The following is a 20,933-nucleotide window of genomic DNA, read 5'->3' as shown; positions in this document are numbered from 1 at the left end:
TTTTTTTTTTTAGTAGAGACGGGGTTTCACCGTGTTAGCCAGGATGGTCTCGATCTCCTGACCTCGTGATCCGCCCGTCTCGGCCTCCCAAAGTGCTGGGATTACAGGCTTGAGCCACCGCGCCCGGCCTTCAAGCTAATATTTTTATTTTTATAACCAAATTTGGTGACACCACCAAAAAAGGGATGTTTTGACAAACTAAGTCAATGTTGCTTTGAAAACCAAAATAATTGGTATGTGTTTCAACTTATGTAGCTCCTGACCTTTTGTACATAAGCAACTGATTAAGAATAGTCAAAATTAGCAAGACTGCGTTCTTACTTCAAGCAGGTGAAACTATTCAAACTAGGAACTGGTTCTCTTGCTTTTCCTTGTTTTTAAATGTCAGCAAAGAAGGATGTCTTAAAACTTGAAGACCTTATAAATACCTCCAAATGTTCAAGTTCAGTTAATTTGGGTTCTCATAAACAGACATTCTTGACAATTGATACATGCCTTGAGTATCATTGAATCTACTGTGCTATGCCAGGCTTTAAAATGCTTTGCACCACTCTCAGAGTCATTGGGTTTTATGTTTTTAGCTAATCATTGGTTAGTAATAAAGAGGCTGCCCCTCTTGAGGTGGTGACTGAGGCAGTTATGTCTTCTGTATCCTTATGCTTAAAAACAGCATCACCTTGAGCCTACAGTAAACATTCTTAAGTAATAACTGAGCAGGTGAGTCCAATATAAATAGCGTTCCAATCACCAGACCCTAGTTCCATAGGTGAAACTTTTTCATTTTACAGACAAAGAAAAGAAACAGAGATTTGAAATGGTTTGTTTTGGGATTTTGAAAGTTGGAAATTGGAAAATAAAATCTAGCTTCTCAAAGCTAGACAGCCTGCCTTTAATTTTTGCTGTACAGTGTTTCTATTCTAAAGTAGGCATACATGAAATGCCAGCACTGGGCTTTGAATTATTCAAATTCCACTTTGCTCATCCTCCCTCGTGCCTACTTGTCCCACTGTGGGTGCGCAGGAAATGCTTGTTAAGTAAGTAGCTCACCACTCTTAATCAGAGACTTGGGAATAAGAGTGTTTAGCATTTACGTTTAATTAATGTTTTAAACTTTCAGGAGTGCCTCCTTAAACCCATTTTCAATCTTTCCCATTTCCAACTTGTAATTTGGAGTTGTTTTTGAAAATGTCATTCAAAAGGGTAAATATGTGATAATTAAAGGATGCACTCACCGAAGGAGTGAGTTTGAGCTCTAATCTCTCCCGATCTCCTTGTTCGAAGAACTCACTGGTTACAAGTTCTGCCACCTGAAACATATAAATATTTCAATTCATGGTTATGTGTAGTTTATCACGAGACTCGGAAGTTCTTTCTTGCTTATGTATTTGATGATCCTCATCAACACAGACAATCATTTAAAAAGCTTATGAGGAAATAAGTATATTAACCTTTCATGTTGGAAATCAGTTTCATTCATTTAATCAGGAGAACTTGTGCAATGTAATTTTAGATGCATGCCAACAGGCAATCTCCCACTATACAGCTTCCATATTTGGGATGAAGCAACAGGTTGCCAGCTTCAAAGCAGGAAAAGTTCTTATACAGAAAAGTGAAGCAAATATTCATTTAATAATAATGTGTAATTATTATTATATTATGTAATGATAGTTTAGCCAACTTTTTATTGTTTCTATGTAGAATCTTTATTTTGTTGCATACTTTTATATTAGCCCAGCTTCATCTTGCCACACGAAAACTCCTCAACTCCCTCCCTACCAATATTTGTATGCACTCTGGGAGGGATAACCCCAGGGCACATCCTCTGCTTCCTACTGTTGCAATCAATCAAGAGGCAGGACTAATGCTAGATTCACTGTCAATAGCAGACTTTTACAGTAGGTCACGGTATAGTTTGAAGAGCGTGACTTGGTCTTCAGGCTGTCTGGATCTACGCACTAAAAGTGTTAATTTATGGTAGGCTCTAGTTGGTACAAGGACAATGGGACGTTTGTTCTACCTTAAACCTTAAACAGAGACTTATATTTTTCTGCTTTTAATCCATTAGCTTGGATGGTCAGCAGCTACTGATTATTGCCAAGCTAAACAGATTTCTTTTTTTTTTTCTTTTCCACACCTTCACTTCTCAGGATAGCTTGTGAGAAGCAAATTGATATAACAGATTAAATGTTTAATGGCTATTTTCAACGCTACTATGGTGTGCATCTAGGAAATTTCTGAGATGAACTAGCTGGATTTAAAAAATATTGGAAGAGTAGAATAAATCCCAGACAACTTCATGGCAAGAGGACATGGATACCAAACAAATTTTTCTCTATTCCAGGTTCTTATGAAGATAAGGTTCTTAAATCTGGCAAAGATGAGACAATTTAATTTTGGTCAAGTGCATAGTATCAAGATAACTCCGTTGATCTCTCAAAAGATTTGGTTAGTCACAGATTATAGATAAAACTGAAACACAACACTAAACTCACACACACACACACACACACACACACACACACACACATCTGAGAGTAGCGTGTGTGCAGTCACATATAAAGAAATCAAATATCCAGTAACTTCAGATTTATAATATTTCTATTAAGAAACATGGGCCCTTTTCAATAATTTAACCACAAAAACACTAGTTGGAACTGACTGAAAAATCCCCTTCACCCCAATCTCTTGTATATGTGCCTGTTTTCTAGGACTCAGTTCACTTGTCTCCTCTCCAGTCTCTCCTGCTACCCTGCATTTCAGCACACCAGGCTTCTCTCTTCTTTCTCTGGCCTTCCTTTGAAGAGGAAATGGTCCCCTAAGGGTATGACCTTATTTATTCAGTTCCCAGAACTCTCCCTCAGATTGCTTTAAGCTAGGTCTTTTGCATTAAAGAATGTAAATGTGCACATCAGGCACCTCAAGGTGGGAGTCCTGCATAGGTCTGTAGCCCCTGAAAAGAAAAGAAATTAAAACAAAATTCTGTCCTTGCTCTTTCTCAACTAGTTGTTGGTATCTCCCCTGTGCTCCTTTCACAGCTTAACTTGCACAACTGCTTTGTTTGTACTTAAAAACCCAATCAGGAACATTAAGTGGTTCCTGATTGAATTTTTTATTAAAGAAGGAAATTGAGATGCTAATCAGGCCTTGGGGGAATCACTGGGGAAACCCACATGCTTAGTCTTGTTTGCAGGAAGGGAAAGTAGAATAAACCCCAGCAGAAAGGGAATTTTTAAAAATCAACATCCAGGAAGTTAGAGAAATATTTTTTAAAGAAAGGCCTATTGTTTTCTCCAAATGTTTCCTAAAATTTTGAAGTGAGCATTAAAAAAAAAAAAATTTAACCCATCAATTTGGAGACAAATAAGAATGAGATTGCTAGCTTAGAACTGCAACAAGCTTTCTGATAGAAACATTAGGAAATAGATGGTTTTGTGTTTTATTTCCCTGAACTCTTACATTTCTGCACTTTTCAACAGAAGCGCACATCCAGAAAATAAAATAATATTTACACTAGCGACTGAGAAGACCACCTACAAGCAGCTATTGGGCCTCCCAAGTTGGCCTAAAATATCAAGGCAGAAATTTTTTTCCTTGCAAGTACTTTGCCCTGTCACTTTCCTGTCCCCTGGGGCTACTGCTCCTTGAGTTCTTGACATGCTTTTCACTGGGGTTTCTGAAGGTGCTGGCACATCATACCTCACCCCATTCCCTTTCTGGTCTTCTCTAGTTTTCTCTCAGTCCTTCTAACTTCCTCACACTCTCCACCTCCTTCCATCCCTATTACAGGAGGCTCCCCGAGTACTACACTTTTCCCCAATACCTGGAAGAGCCTCCTACCTCTTCCCTGCAGTCTACTCACCAACTCTCCCAGAAGGGAGACCTTCCCATATGGGAAAGGGGAGAGGGTAAGATGAACAGTGGGCAGAGATGCGGAAAGAAGCTAGTCAACCACACAAATTCTTCACAATTATCCTGCTTTCTGTGACTTTTTGTAACTTCAAATATGTCACACTGAAATTTAAACCAAAGCACAATTGGTGGAATACTCTATAGGAAAACTGCCTGATCTACATTGGACAGTGTGAGCAAGAAATAAGCCTTTATTTGTGTTGAACGACTGAAATTTCAGAATGTATTTGTTACTGAACCAAGGCCTAGCCTATCCTTGACTAATACAAAAATTGGTACGGAAGTGAGGTGTTGCTATTAAAAGAGAAAAGAAGAGAAAGAGAGAAAAAGACCCTAAAACATGTGTCATCAGCTTGGGGGCCAGGTATCAAGATAATGAGGAGGCTATAAGGATGAGAATCCATGGCAAAATAATTTGTACAGTTATAACTAAAAGCTAACAATGTTCTGAATAAACTTACAGTCTTGGGAGATGAGATTAGAAAACAAAATGTTGGTAAAATGTGATGGTTGCCATTGACTGTTTTGCTAGGAATTACAGGAAGTGAGTTTAGAAAAGGAGGAACAGGCTTATAACCAGGAATGAAAGGGAATAGAAACAGTCACAAATTCAGGGACTTGTAGGGATGGAAGACAAAATTACTTCTTAATTCCAAACTGTGAAAATGAAAATTGTGATACACTTTGACGAAGTTTGATTAAGACTCAGCTTTGTAACAAGAATCAAATCAAAGGTACTGCCAACACACCTAGGGTTACATTCTGAAGGAATTAGGTAGTTTGCAGCATATCCTTTTAACTGGACAAAAATGGCACAATGAAATGATTTACCTATACGGTTCTCTCACTGAAGGCTGTTAGGCCCAAGGCACTAGGAATTAAGTCAGAAATAAATAAATATATTTGCCATATTTCTTTATTCCTAAATGTAAAGAAACAAATAAATACAGAAAATCTGGGATGTTTATATGGAATGTGGATGTGGTTATGGGCAAATGGAAAGGACTAGAATCAAAGACATAAAAAGCTGACTAAACGTACAAGAGAGTTTTAGTGCTAAAGAAACCCTAAGCCCATGATTACACAAAACAGGTGTTGGAACTTCAACCTTCTTTAGGTGAGAAGAAGGCAGTTTTGACCTCCAGATAAAGCTAAGAAGGGTGATGGGAAAGGAATAATTTCCCGGGGAGGATTGAAAGGTCGAGGGAAAAAGGAACTGGAGAGCATCTCCCAGAGAATCAGGGTCCCCTGCATGGTAGGGCACCCTCACAGTGAGTACCCAGCGGGATTCTGGAGTTGCCATGGACCACTCACCACTCCACATTGCGATGAATATCACTCATCTCTTCCCTTTCTGAATGGGAGTGTTATAATGGATATTTTGTCTTTTCGGTGTATGTTGATGCTGTATTTTGGGTGTGTGTAGGTCTTTAATCTGCATCTAGATCTGTTGTAGAGACTAGCATATATCGCCCAGAGATGCTGGACTTAAGAGCTTGATGCCATGACTGATGGGACATTTGGGTTATCTTTCTTGGAGGAAGGATGGGTATATTTTGTCTGCTGGAGGGAGAATGAATCACAGTTTTGGTGATGAGAAGGGCAAACTCTGGTAGTCACATGCTCACTATTTCTGGCTTTCTCCTTTCTGAGCAAATAGAAGGATGGTACTTCCTGGTTGGGTGGGGTCATGTGACAAGTTCTGGCTGATGAATTGTTGCGGGGAGCATTTAATTGCCAGTGCAAGACCTTCCAGGGCCTCTATCAGAGTGATCTAGGTAGTGGCTGTTCCTTCAGCCCCAATACAGAATAAGGACAAAGTGGCACCTGCCAACCTTAGGTGCCCATGTTCGTGAGCAATTTGTTGTTTAAAGCCACTGAGATTTTGGGTAAAATGGTAACATAGCCTATTCTGTGGATACACTTGCCTCATTTAAAAATGCTGACTGATGCATCCTGTGAAGGAAACCATAAAACACTGCTAAGAATGAAAGCTTTGGAGCCTAACCTGCTAGAATCTATACCTAGCTCCACCACCTACAAGCTGTATAAACTCAGGCTGCTTATCCTTTCTAAGTCTCATTTTTCCCATTTGTGAAATGGGGATAATAACTATATTAGTTTCCTAAGGCTGCTGTAAATTACCACAAAGTTAGTGGCCAAAACGACAGGAGTGTATTCACTCATAGTTCTGGAGGCTGGGAGTTCTACATCAGTTCACCGGGCAGAAATCGAGGTGTCAGCAGGGATGTGCTCCCTCTGGAGGCTCTTGGAGAGAATCCGCTCCTTGCCTCTTCCAGTTTTCCTTTGCTCATGGCTGCATCACTGCAATCTCTGCCTTGTTTTCACATTGCCTTCTCTTCTGAGTGTGTAATTTTCCCCTGCTCCCTCTTATAAGGACACTTGTTATTGGATTTAGGGCACACCTGGATAATCCAAGATCAGTCTGCAGTTGAGATTCTTAATCATATTTGCAAGGATACTCTTTCTTTTGAAGGTAATGTTTACAGGTTCCAGGGATTAGGACCTGATACCTTTGGGTGGCCATTATTCAGCTGAGTACAATTTTAAGGATTAAATGAGATAATATACATAAAACAATCAATAGATATTAGTTATTTATTGATATGGAAATGCATCTTATTTTCCTTAAAATGTCAAGTCTTTTTTTTTTTTTTTTTTTTTTTTGAGACGGAGTCTCGCTCTGTCACCCCAGGCTGGAGTGCAGTTGGCTGGATCTTTCAGCTCACTGGCAGCTCCGCCTCCCGGAGGTTACGCCATTCTCTCGCCTCGACCTTCCCCTGAGTAGCTGGGACTACAGGCGCCGCCACCTCGCCGGCTAATTTTGGTTTATTTTTTTAGTAGAGACGGGTTTCACGTGTTTAGCCAGGATGGTCTTTGAATCTCCACGACCTCGTGAATCCCCGTCTCGGACTCCAAGTGCTGGATTACAGGCTTGAGTCGTCACCGCACCCGGCCAGTGTCAAGTCTTTAGATGCCAAGTTACTGTTTTTGACCCCACACTGTAGGTGCATAATAAAACGTACATAATGATTAACCTCTAAATACTATCAGCAATCCACAATCTTAAGTTGGGTAGTTACTTAAATTGAAAACTGTTCTTATAGAACTAATGCTTTGTGGCAGAGAAATCAGATAGGTGGTAAAAGCATGGTTTGTTTTTCTGCAAATTAAATTGGATACTGCATATTTTGACCACAGAGCTTTCTGATATCTAAATAATATTTAAAAGAAAATATAATTTCCTTTTGCCTCCTTTTATTTTCAGATATAAAAAAACAAGACCTTGTGCTAAGACATGATTATCTTGCCAAAAATCCTATCTTTGAAACTCTTGCCTTAATGGTCAATGTATTATTCAGATTTAGCACATGAAAAATATCTTACAGAGTCGGAAATATTATTGCTTGGTGAAAGCACGATTAAAAAAAAAAAAAGGCTGTGCAGTAAACTATGTCGTGCCTAAGCCTCCTGCTATTTTTTACACCATGTTAATACTGATGCAAATTGACTAGGGTTTCAGTGCCTGGTAGTCTGGGCTCTGGGAATATTGTGTCCCCCTTACCCCCCCAGTCCCTCCTCTGCTGAGCGCTGCCATTAATCACCACTTGCCTGTCTCGAGATCTCCCACGGTTTGGTCACGGCTCCAAGGTCACAGGCTGTCATTAACATTGATCTGAAAAACAGAACCAAACAAAACAGCCTGAATAATCTTTTGTTGCATTCCTAAACAAACCCATCCTAGATACATAAATAAATAAAATAAAATGGAAACGAGGCCAGCTCACATCTTCCTTTCTTCAACAAGGGGCAGCACTGTTTATAGTCCCTGTGTTCAGCATCTCCATCATGTGGCCACGCTGCTTAGGAAGACAAAGCTCTCACACATCCTCCGGTGGCCCTTTTGTTTTGTCTGTAGCAAATCAAGGAAAGCAAAGCACTACTTTCTCTACACCTGAGCTAAGCAAGCTCTGCTTAAAATAATTTATAATGGACAACGTTGTTCGTTTTTTTTAAACTATAAGCAAGAGAATCAGTATATAACACTATATACATGGCTGATGAAACTACTTACCAACTTATCATTGATTGATGGGAACGAAAGAAAACCCACACCAAAGAGGCAAGGCACATGCCACATAAGGGGCTCCTTCATTTTCATCTGCTCTATAGAGCTAAGATTTATGGGCAAGAGCCATATCGTTTCACTCCAGTTTACTACCTGGCTCCAACCATGGTTTACAAGCATTATGAAGAAGAAACATACTCAGCTCCAGCTTTCATTAATTTGGGCACATAAGAAAGCACAGGAATGGTCTGAATCAGAGTTCTGAGGGGCAGGATTAACTATAATTCACACTGAACCATGGAAACACGGGGAACAATTCAAATTGTAGATAGCTCTGGTGCTTATATATAATTTAATGTGGTGGGAGGAGGAAAAATAAGGCACACTCTGTCCCAAATCTACTTTCTTGGTGCTGAAAACCAGCAGAATGTGATGAAAAGTAACATAGGATTTGAGCTGGGGAACCACATCTTGGCTAACTGCTTTTGGAAGAAAGGGGTATGCAGCCAAAGGTCAGAGGGCTGTCCTGATGTCGGGTGTTAACATTTCATACCCTCCCAGATCTAATGCCTTGGAAACATGTCTGCTGCCCAGATGGCAGAGCATGCTTAGATGGCAGGGGGATCCCCCACAGGAAACCCCTCCAGGGAACAAGGCAGAGTCACACATAACAATAGGTCATTCAAGTCACAACCAGGCGGCACCGGCATCAGCAGCCCTCTCGACCCAAGCAGCACTGATGAAACCTCTAATTCCAAACATCCCTGTGTTAAGCACTACGCAAAGGGAGACACATCAGCCTATTCATTTTTGACCTTCTGTATCGGGCATTTCTACACAGCTTACTGTGTGTCTGCCTCTGTACTAAGTGCTTTACTAACCAACTGCTAACTAAACTACTAACTAAATGAATTGTCATTACCACCCCAGAGGTAGTTGCTATTATCCTTATTTTACAGATAAGTAAACAGAAGCACGCAGACATTAAGTCATTTTACCTTCCCAAGGTGAGTAAAGAATTCAGGATTCTGTGCCTATCACAAAGCTACCAGATGCCCTCTTGCTACACATGGATGCTGTCAGTACTGGAGGGGGACAAGACTGGCTAAAGCATTGGATTTCTCAGCATCTCTCCTGCACAGCAAATAATCTCTGTGAAGTTGCCTATTTGTATCATAATGTGGATAATTACTTAGGTTCTGTTCAATTGATAATTTGAAACTTACTCCTCAAATGCATATCAGTTGATCAACAAGTTTATTGAATATCTGATGATAATTCTAATAGCTACCACTTATTGGGAAGCCTGCACAGGGTGATTGACTCAGTCTCTATATGTGGTAGCAATACTATTATCTCTTATTTACAGATAAAAAATAAGGTTCAGAAAGGTTAGGTAACTTGCCCCAGGTTGTACAGTTAGGAAGTGTCAAAGCTAGGATTGGAATCCTTTGTCTGACAGAAGAATCTCTACTTCAATGAATACAGGGGAGCAGGAAGTCCACACAGAGAAGGGATACCGGAGAGGCTGAGAGGTAGGATGGGTGGAGTGGCTGCAACCTTTGTCCATCTGGCACTGGAGAGTCAGCTAAGGCTGGGGACTCACAAGGGACCTGAACAGACCTTTAGGGAGGAAACTTTAGGTGGTGGATGTGAGGATGGTTTGAAGAAGGAGAGGGTGGAAGGAGGGAGACTTATTGGAGACATAAATTGACAAAAGCCTAAAACAAGGAAGGGAGAGTGGGAAGGAAGATTGCAGGAGATACAGGGATGGAAGATTGCAAAGGAAGAACTGAAGAGAACAAATGAGCAGTTCTATCTTATTTTTTTTAGATTAAGGCTCTTCAAGAAGTGAAAGATCTTTTTGAGAGTAAGAGACCAGGGAGAGAGTTTCTACCAACTGTTTTAGACTGAGGTCCCTATAATTCTAGTTCAATTTACAGTGAGTTAACATACCTCTCCTCTATATGCCAAAATTATTTCAATAATCATCTTGTGACAATCATTATCTTCTTGATTTGTTCTGTAGTTGTAAAACAGTTTAAAATGAACAAATTTTAATGTTAAAGATGTATTCAAATTGAGTAAAAAGATTTTGTGTACAGACCGAAATTTGTACTTGCCAAACAAAAATACGACACTTTGCAGTTTGCACTTCCTTTCACTGTTTTAAATTTTAAACATGAATAAAACCCATGAATGATCACATAAAATGACAGAATGAAAGTATCTCAAGTTATGTGTCTTCATATTTACCATCACTGTGCTATCATTGTTTATTCTGAATATAGTCTTTAAAAGCAGGAATATAGTTCTGCAAGGTTGGAAACACAAACGACAGCCAGAGAGTTTGAGAGGTTCTGAACAATTAGGAACTTACTATTGAAAGTATGTAGCTGCATCCACCTACGTCAGGAGCCAGCTGTATGCCTGGGCATTCTTAGAATTAACTTACGTTACGTGTGCAAATAAAGGATAAATAATAAATGTGCTGATTTGAAGCTTTCATATCAATTATTTTTTATCTTAACAGTAACCTCAGCAATTGTTTCAAATTTAAACCAACAAAAGACATTTCTTAGGAGGTATATCTCACCATTGACTATTTAGAATTGCTGACACATGGTGATAATAAAAAGCAGACTGACTTTTAGTTGGTTTTATTACTATTTTAAAATTCTCTACAGATGGTGCTCCCTTAGAGCACCACCCTTGGTGCAAGGTGGTCAGAGCGTAACCATGAAATGGGGGAGGGAGGGCAGATGAGGGGAGAGGGGAGAACCCGGAGCACCTCCATTTTATGTACCATGCTTCCAAATAAGATATTTCTTCCACACGGGGTTCCTTGTCAAAAAAGTTTGAAAATCTCTGTAGGAAAATATCTAGTAGAGAAACTGAATGAGAACTGGCATTTCAGGAAAAGAGCTCAGAAGAGAGGCTAAGCCCAAGAAAAGGGCTGGGAGTCATTTGAGAAGAGATAGTAGTGACACTAGAAGGATGCTGAGGAAAAAGAGAAGAGAATAAAAAATACATCCCTGGGGGACAGTTCTGTTTAGGGCTAGAAAAAGACTAAGGGCCGGGCGTGGTGGCTGAAGCCTGTAATCCCAGCACTTTGGGAGGCCGAGACGGGCGGATCACGAGGTCAGGAGATCGAGACCATCCTGGCTAACACGGTGAAACCCCGTCTCTACTAAAAAAAATACAAAAAGCTAGCCGGGCGAGGTGGCGGGCGTCTGTAGTCCCAGCTACTCGGGAGGCTGAGGCAGGAGAATGGCGTAAACCCGGAAGGCGGAGCTTGCAGTGAGCTGAGATCCGGCCACTGCACTCCAGCCCCGGGCGACAGAGCAAGACTCCGTCTCAAAAAAAAAAAAAAAAAAAAAAAGAAAAGACTAAGAAGGAAAGAGTCAGAAAGAAAGAGAATCCAGAAGCATATATAGCATTGCAGAATCCAAGGCTGGAGAGGGTTTTAAGAAAAGAGAGGCCAACTCAATTAGGGGCTATAAAGAGATCAGGAAGCTGAAGAAAACAAAGATTGCAGCATTTAATACTTGGAAGGTGACTGTGATTCAACAGAAGCAGAAATCACATAGTACAGACTTAATTCCTCAGTAACGAATGGGTAAATATTCTGTGTTATATCTGTATTTTGGAATACTGTGCAATGATAAAAGATGATGAGGTAAAAACATGTTAAGAATTCCAAACCATGTAGTAGAGTGGAAAACCAGGTTCACATTGGTATATAAATATACAATTTATGTTAAAATAGACAATCAAAATACACACTAAACAGTATTTTTCCTAAGGGTACATATGTATGTAAGTGCTTTGGAAATGGTCTGGAAAAACACAATACACTAATAACAAAATACAGCTGTGCAACCAGTATGGGAACTGGGGGTTGAGCTCAAAGGAGATCTGGGGCTTATTAGCAGTGTTTTGATTTGTTACAGAAAATATATATTCATATAATTACTTATGGAATTAAAATTATACAAAAGAAAGAAATTGCCTTGCAAGAAATTAGGAAGTGTGGAGTGAAGTGTGGGAGTGAAGGGAAGGAGAAAACTATGATGGGACCTGGAGAAAAGGCAGCCTGTAGGGATGACTTTTTGACTGGGGAGGCAGAAGTGTGTTTTTAGGTCTAGAAATGTCATGATGAATAAAATAGATTTTGAAAATGGAAGCCAAAGGAGCATGATTGATAGAGCCAGGTTGCGGTAGGGGGTGGAGGGTGGGGAGGTGGAGGAAATAGAATTAGGGCACCAGTGGAGGGGCTGGTCTTGAAGATGAAAAATGAAGAAAAAGGTCTGTAAAGATAATACAGAGGAATGTTAAAGTATAGAGGAAAAAAACTAGAGCCCTCTGAGGAGAGGGCTGCAGGAAGGTGATATGAGGACAGCTACAGAGGGTGGGGCAGGCAGTGGCCTGTGTTCAGAAGATGGTGCCAGAGATTTTATATAGCAGATATGGCAGGACTATGTCAAGGTTTCCGCTTGGGGTAATCCAGTAGTTGCCTGGTTGTGGAGCAGACCCAGTGTGCCCTAACCCTGGCCTCACAAGCTCTCTCAGCAAAACTTAGCAATGTTAGAACAGGAATAAGACAGCAGGAGGTCTGGGGTGGGTGAGGTGGAGAGAGTGGAAGAATGGGGTATGAGAGAAAGAGGGATGGTGCCCAGTCTCTGGAGTGGCTGCAAGAGAGGTTAAATTCTGCCCCATAAACATAGTGTGTTGCTACTGTCCTTTCTAAACAACTTGGAAGATGTCCCAGGCAAAGGCTAAAACAGCCTTCTTATCTCCACCTCCAATATTGTTCTGATTGGTTTTCTATCCGCAATGCCTATTGTCTCTAAAGAAAAGCAAAAGTTACTCCCCACTTCCTTTGTGCTATGTAACTCTGATTTCTAGGGTACAAAAATCCCTTCTCCACCCAACTTGCACCCCAGCTTCTCCAGAAAACAGAAGAAATCGTGGCTTGCCAAAACTGAACTAATTTGAACTTCATTTTCTAAATTTGATGGCAGATTTTTTGGAGAAGAGACAAAAATATAATACATTATAAGATGAAAAGACATTCTCAATAATTTCTCTAGTTATCCAACTGATCTCTGAATATTTTGAATGTAAGCTAAGATTTGTTACTTTAAAAATCACTTCTATGCTCTTAGCACTGTCAGAAAAGCATGGCTAAATGTCCAAATAATGAAGAAACACATAAACAAGAGCTTTTTCTTACCGAAATACATCACGGTGGTTTTTGATGTTCCAATCGTATTCTCCTTTACTGACAAGTTCAAAGAATTCAGTTCTCCTCCTGCAGGAAAATCAAATGAAGAAAGAAAGAAAAAAAAACTGGAATGAGATTTCCCAGTCTGTGGGGTGACATAAATACATTTATGGGAAAAACATAAGACCACCTGAACCGAGTAACTTAATATTTGAAATCATGAGGCTAAAGCACTATCAGAATAAATCACTTTCTAAAAAATGTTGAGGCTTCAAGGAAAAGCCACAATCATTTCTGAATGTATTTACAACAGAGGAGATTATAGAGCCATAAAACAGAAAACAATGTGGTGCGGCATTTAGGATTATGTGCTCTGAAGCCCTTGTGACACTTACTGAAAGTCAGAGAAGGGAGGCAAGGACAAATAAAAAGTGGGAACAACTCTAGAATGTTCTTTTATCATCCAACAAAGAATTGAGCTGTATGATGATCCAAGATAAGATAAACTCCCTGGTAGTAAATTCAAGATAAATATATTTTTTTCCAGGTTAGAAAATAACTATTTCACCATTTCAGTGCTTAAACGCATAGACTATGAAGTCTGTAACCATGTTTAAACACTCGCTCAGCAACTCACTTGCTGCACAACTTTGGAAAGTTAATTAAACCCTCTAAGTCTCAATTTCCTAATCTCTAACATGGGGGTTTTGGTTACTAACTCAGAGTTACTGTGAGGATTAAATGAATGACATGTGGAAAGCATGTAGCATAGTGTCTGAACATTTTAAGTGCTTGACACTGTAAACCGAAAATAAAATTCTAAGCCCCCAACCAAATAAATGGACTTCTCCTCTTGGCCACGGGCATTCCTAAATTAACCTGAAACTCTAGTTCAGGCCATGATGGGAAGTGGGAGTTGGACATGCCTCATTATTCCTTCCTCCCTTTTGCAATTCAGATACAGCTGACCAGCATTAACATTAAAACAGAGACCTTAAGACTGACAAAGCAGACTCTTTATAGCAATAAGATACCAACATGACAGATAACAGGCCATAAAAGAAATCAAAGTATTTTATCCCAGAATAGATTTATTTGACATATTTTGAAATGGCCTTACAGAGCTGTCTCTTGTGGAGAAAATCTACATTCTGTAGAGAATCCCCTTCCCTTTCCAGGTCTTTTTCCTAATCTAGAAGAGAATTAAGTAAGAGCACCTTTTAAAGTCTGATAAGAAACATTTACAATTTATTCTCTTTGAAGGCTGCTACAGGAGGCTTCATCTGCATAACAAAAACATTTGTCTCCACAACCCCTTATCTTAACCCAGACACTCCCTTCTGTTGATAGCAGGTCTTTAGATAAACCCTTTCAACTAACTGCCCATCAGGAAATCTTTGAATCCACCTATGACCTGGAAGCCACTCCCTCCTAAAAGTTGTTCTGCCTTTCCTGACTGAACCAACATACATCATACATGTACTGATTGATGTCTTATGTCTTCCTAAAACATATAAAACCAAGCTGTAGTCCAACCACCTTGGGCATATGTTCTCAGGACTTCCTGAGTCTATGTCACGGGTATGTCCTTAACCTTGGCAAAATAAACTTCTAAATTGATTGAGACCTGTCACAGACACTTTTTGGTTTATAACTCACACATACAGCCATGGAAATTCATTTGGAGATGTATAGATATGGAAAAGACAAGAAAAGAATATTTTAGTTAGATGATTTTCATTTTTAGTGAGAAAAGGAAAAAAAGAGGACATCACCATTTTGATTTAAGAATCACTTCCCAAGTTTTCATCCTCTTGGCACTTGCTAATGAGAGAATATTTAAAAGATCCTAACACACCATTTCCCAAAGTGCATCTCTCAAAATGCTAGTCTTAAGAGGTGCTCCATGTGAAGACGTTCCTGGCCAAGGAGGTTTGAGAAATGCTGCCCTTAATATACCTCTCTTGGAGACCCCATCCATATTAACCTTTGAAGTCTCTGAGAAATATGGAGGTAGAAAAGCCTGTTTAACCTCATTTCACCCCAAAATTCCACATAGTACTGATGTTTCAAAAACTACACTTCGGAAAATACCACCATGACATATAATTTATGGTAGAAATCAGACTAGGATCTCAGAAACTTAGTGCTGACCTGCTGTACTGGGGGACAAAGGACAAGAGGTTGAGAACAACTGGCTCCACTGTGTCTGGTCTGGGGTGCTCATCACCAACTGACCAACTGTGTGGATTTCTTGCCAATGGGTCAGACTAACTACTAAAATTACTTGGAAGGAGACAGGTCAGGAAGACAAATGTATAGCTCACTTCTGTATTAGAGACACAAAGACAGGTCCTGGATCTATCCTTTCAAGATGATGCAGGTCAAGGCCATACTAGGCCATACTACATACAGCATGGAAGAATCTCCAAGACAACCTTACAGCAGCTGGCGAGATGGCATAGCCCAATTACATAGAAGGGCTCAGGAACGCCTTCTGCTTTGGGTGGGCAAGTGTATACATTTCTTTTCTTCATATAACTTTCTTATCTTCTTCACTTGACCCATTCCATTCTTCATGACCAATGGTCATGCCTTTTTCATATTACTGAGACAGCCAAGTAAAAAGGGCTCCCTGGACAATCTCCAACTGGCCTGTGCACTGGGAGGATGGGTAAGGCCTCAGGAAGTTTGTGCTGTTTGCAGTAGGGAGGAGCCTGGCCCCTTCTGTTCCCACGTGGGAACCTGGGATTCAATCTGTGAGATGGGGGCCTGTTAACAGGAACCTTTTTGCTTTGCTGAGAGTCTTTTCCTTTTGCCCAATAAATTCCATAACCTCTCACTCTTCAAAGTGTCTGCTTGCCTAATCTTTCCTGGTCGTGTGACAAGAACCCAGTTTTTTCTACAACATTACCATCACTGACTGTGAAGTGAAATAGAAAGGGAAGTGGTGGAGTGCAAAGAGCCCAGGTTTGGACCTGCACTGACCTGGGCTTAATGCTGACTGTATCTTATTAGCTGTGTGATCTTGGGTGAGTGACTTCACATTGCTGAGCCTCAGTTTCCAGCTTTGTAATGAGAAATTGAGATAAGGTGCACTAAACATTTGGCCCTGTTAGATCCTCAATACCTGAAGCTATGGTTAATTTGTAAACAATATTAATACTATTACTGCCAACAATAATACACAGTGGACTAACTGGACTAATGGAGATCTAACAGTTTGCCCAGTTTTCTCCTCTCACTACATAGAAATTCATCTTTTTTTCAAATTATTATGAAGTCCAACAAGTATTTATTGAACATCTACTCTGTACCAAGTCTTTATTAGGCTTTACGGTCACAAGATAATTGGGGGTTACTTTCAAATGTCTCTGAGTTTAGCCAGGGCTACCAACAAATAAATAGATAATTCCCTCTTTAAATGTAATATTAATGAGAATAATAATACTGGGACTAGAGTGAGCTGAGAGAGGCACTCGCTTGGGGCACAAAACTGAAGTGGGTGCCAAAAAACTTACTTATCAAGATAAATATTTTAATGCGATATTTAACAAAATAAAAATAAATGCAAAAAATCCATAATGAACACAACAACAAAATTCCAAATAAAGACAAGATCTGAACTTGCACTTGAACCACTCACCTCACTTGCTTCACCCTAGTTCCAGCCCTGATGAGGATGATATTCACTGGGTCTTTACTGTGTTCCTGGCAGACTTGCTGGGGTCTGGCACTCACTACTCACATGACTGATCTTGAGTAGGTTACTTAACCTTGCTGGGCCTCCGTTTTCTTATTAGTAAAAGAGTTATAGTAATGGGATCTACATTGTAGGGTTGGTGGGAGGACCATATGAAATGATTTATGTAAAACACTTTAGCAGATTGCCTGGAAAAATTAGGTTATCAGTAAGGACTCGTTACTGTGATTAAGCTCAGAAGGGTGAGTACCTGGCTCAAGGTTTCACAGATGGTGAGTGGCAGAGCTGGGATACAAACACAACAGGTTAAAATAACAGCTGTCCCAAGCAGCTAAGATACATTCAGGGTGTCCTTGGAGCACAGAGGAAGGCACTTCGCTTGGCTGGGAGGATCCTGGAGGATTGTGAAAGACTTCCTGAAAGCTTGTCAGCCATCATCCTTGTCATCACATGCTCCTGGGTGGCCATTTCAATTCTATGAGTTATTCCAAGAAATTGCTAGAATGCAAGCTTCATGAGGACAAAGGCTTGGCCCACTTTTGTTCACTTCTGCCCCTCAATACCTACAACAATGCCCGACATGTAATAGAAGCTCAATAAATATTTGTTGAATTGATGAAAGAATGAGAATGATTATCTCAGAAAGCTAATCATTAAACAAACAAACTCTTTAAACACTGGTTTCACCTAGATCCTAATTTTTCTAGGGGCTTCCAGTTGCCATTTGGAGAGATTGAAGTAAGTAAACAACACAAAATCTATTCAAGAAAAGCCCTGTCAGATTCTTGCAGAGTAGATTCTAACTTGAACCAAATGGGCAACATAACAAGCTGTAGGAAGTAAGAACACCATTTCCATCCAATATCTGACTCCCTTCCACTGACTATTGTTGTATCTGCCCACAGTGTGTGCACTATAGGGAACATAACATCTTTGATGCAGAGTGAAAACATGTTCCCTGGGTGCCTAACTCATTGCAGAAAACAAATTCCTTTCTTTCTTTTTTTTTGAGATGGAGTTTCGCTCTTGTTGCCCAGGCTGGAGTGCAGTGTCGTGATCTTGGCTCACTGGTTCTGAGGCGCGATCTGCCTCCCAGGTTCAAGCGATTCTCCTGCCTCAGCCTCCCGAGTAGCTGGGATTACAGGCATACACCACCAGGCCTGGCTAATTTTGTATTTTTAGTAGAGATGGGGTTTCTCCATGTTGGTCAGGCTGGTCTCGAACTTCCAACCTCAGGTCATCTGCCCACCTCAGCTTCCCAAAGTGATGGGATTCCAGGTGTGAGTCATCGTGCCCGGCCCAAATTCCTTTCTTTAAAAAATACAAATCTGTGATATGACAATCAAACAGCATCACGAGAATAAATTCCCCAATGACAGAAATTTTAACAGCTAGAGTTGCTGGTGTGAAAGTCTTAACAGAATCAAAATCAGTCATAGACTTCACATCACATTAGCAATGCTAGGACAAAAGGAAACATCCACTATTCCTCGGGGACAGTGAGAGGAGTCTTTTTGTCAGATATATCAAAACGTAGCATACTAATTTGATTCTTCCTTCACAGACAAAAGGATGGCTGCTTCATGATAGGTTCTATTTACTCTGTTGTCCCAAGGTTTGATTATGTTCTTAGGAGATAATAGGAATCTTTCTGGATAATAGGAATCATGAGGAACTGATTGTATACTTGTATACTTTTGTCAAGAAAAACATGAGAGGCCAGGCATAGTGGCTCATGCCTGTAATCCCAGCACTTTGGAGGGCCAAGGTAGGAGGATTGCTTGATCCCAGTAGTTTGCTCTTTACTCTGTTCAATCTATATACTCTGTTTAATAAGCCTTAGAAACAAGGTGGGATTCCATCTCTACAAAAAATACGAAAATTAGCCATGTTTGGTGGCACGCGCCTGTAGTCTCAGCTACTAGGGAGACTGAGGTGGGAGGATGAATTGGGCCTGAGAAGTCAAGGCTGCAGTGAGCTGTGATCATGGTACTGCACTCCAGCCTGGGCAAGAGAGTGAGACTCTGTTTCAAAAAAAAAGAAAAGAAAAGTCTAGTCACTGGTGGAACCATGTATAACACATCTGGTAATGCATTTAGTCACATATTAAATAGCCAAAGAGATATTTTAAAGTTTAAATCAAAGTACATTTAAATTTTTTTTTTTTTTTTTTTTTTGGAGATGGAGTTTTGCTCTTGTTGCCCACGCTGGAATGTAATGGTGTGATCTTGGCTCACCGCAACCTCTGCCTCCTGGGTTCAAGCGATTCTCCTGCCTCAGCCTCCCAAGTAGTTGGGATTACAGGTGGCCACCACCATACCGAGCTAATTTTTTTTAATTTTTAGTAGAGATGGGGTTTCGCTATGTTGGCCAGGCTGGTCTCGAACTCCTGACCTCAGGCGATCCACCCACCTTGGCCTCCTAGAGTGCTGGGATTACAGGCATGAGCCATCACGCCTGGTCACATTTAAATTTTTTTAAAGTTCCTGAAAAAAATCCTTCTTGAAAGATCAGGAGATAGAGTTAATCATTTTCACAAGGCTACAAAAAGGATTTTGAAGTGATGATACGGCAAGATCATGTAATAAATTTATTGTGCATGTTTAATAAATGTAAAAGGTATAAAAATTACACAATGGACACACATAGAGTCTCCATCTACCTCCCTGCCTAGAAATAAAGCCCTGTCAGTGCTGTTGAGGCCCTGTGCACCTCCCAACTGTTGCTTCTGTCTTCTTCCCACCCACCATACAATGACCATTTTCTAAATTTTGTATAAAGCATCATCACATATATCCTTATAATTTTACTAGACAAATTATATATAATATTGCTCTACATGTTTTAAAAGTTTATACAAATAATGTCATCACAGTGTATGCATTCTCTGGCAACTTGCTTTTTCCATTCAATGCTTGTAAGAGTCACCCATGTTGTTATATATAATTCTAGGCCATTCCTTCACACTGATGTATGCTATTTCCATCTATTATTATACCACTGTTTATTTACCCATTTCCTGGATGATGAAAATTTATATTATTTCCAATATTTCTTGCTATTACATACATGTTTCCTTGTGAATTTGTGTGAGTTCTCTCTCTCTCTATGCATATGAATATGTACATGTATATGTAAAAGTGCTGGGTCATAGAATGACTTATTTTCTATGCTTGAGTTTTCATTATAGTTTTAGACTGGTAGGGCTGTTTGGAACTTCTGAGAAAAATCTCGTATTAATTCTCTCATTTTATAGGTGAGGAAACTCAAGGTGAAGGAAGGTGAAGTGACTTGTCCAGGATTCCAGGGCAGTTACAGGAAGATCTAGGTAGATTACAAGTCTCCAGCCTCCCAGTTCTGCCCTCTGAGATAATCTTTGTAAACTATGTGTAGCATAAACCTTTGGGCCAGATAGCTTTTCATGTTGTAAGTGTATGGACAGTGGGGCCAGCAGCCCTCATGTGATGTAACAGCATCACAGGCTGCTGTACCAAGGCAATAACAAGTATCAAGGCAGACATAGACAGGGCTCTTTCCATCATCAATAAGGGGGTGCTCCAAAGAACAACTGCAGATGGCCTGGACCAGGTTGGTGGTTCACAGCTCCAGGTGATGTATTTCTGACCTTCTCCCTAGTAATAATCATTACAAAGTAACAAGGTGAAATTCACTGTGCTTTTGGGAACAAGTTTGCCCATACAGCTGTTCTGTTAGCATCTAAGTATATATGTGTATATAGATTAAACATAGTAAACAGCATGAACATATGTGAAAGTGTTAGAATCTAAATGTATATGTGTATATAGATTAAACAGAGTAAACAGCATGAACATATGTGAAACTGTTAGAAACAGGGGCATTTTTAGAAGCATGAGACTGCTAAAAAGAATATTTGAAAATCCACAAAATTATACAACACTCGCTGGATCCAGACTTCTTTGTCATGAGGAACTGTATCATTAACTTCTCACACAGATCATGGGGAACCTTGGTTTTCAAGGACA

The 20,933-nt window shown here is 40.1% G+C and overlaps 1 protein-coding gene across 2 annotated transcripts in view; it reads right to left on the bottom strand.

The window, feature by feature from the left end:
• Nucleotides 1–20,933, bottom strand: part of PDE11A (phosphodiesterase 11A) — a 466,948-nt gene that overhangs the window by 43,405 nt on the left and 402,610 nt on the right. For both annotated transcript variants that reach the window (XM_017868289.1, XM_017868290.1), the window contains 3 exons: nucleotides 13,236–13,313; nucleotides 7,543–7,606; nucleotides 1,233–1,307 (listed from right to left, as the gene is read on the bottom strand). In XM_017868289.1, the coding sequence (XP_017723778.1) occupies nucleotides 1,233–1,307; nucleotides 7,543–7,606; nucleotides 13,236–13,313 (217 nt within the window). The remainder of the gene's footprint in view (nucleotides 1–1,232; nucleotides 1,308–7,542; nucleotides 7,607–13,235; nucleotides 13,314–20,933) is intronic.

This window comes from Rhinopithecus bieti, unplaced genomic scaffold (assembly GCF_001698545.2).
Source record: "Rhinopithecus bieti isolate Rb0 unplaced genomic scaffold, ASM169854v2 scaffold_3062, whole genome shotgun sequence".
Classification (NCBI taxonomy): domain Eukaryota; kingdom Metazoa; phylum Chordata; class Mammalia; order Primates; family Cercopithecidae; genus Rhinopithecus; species Rhinopithecus bieti.
Note: the sequence above shows the minus strand (reverse complement) of the source record. Positions and strands in the feature narration are given on the sequence as shown.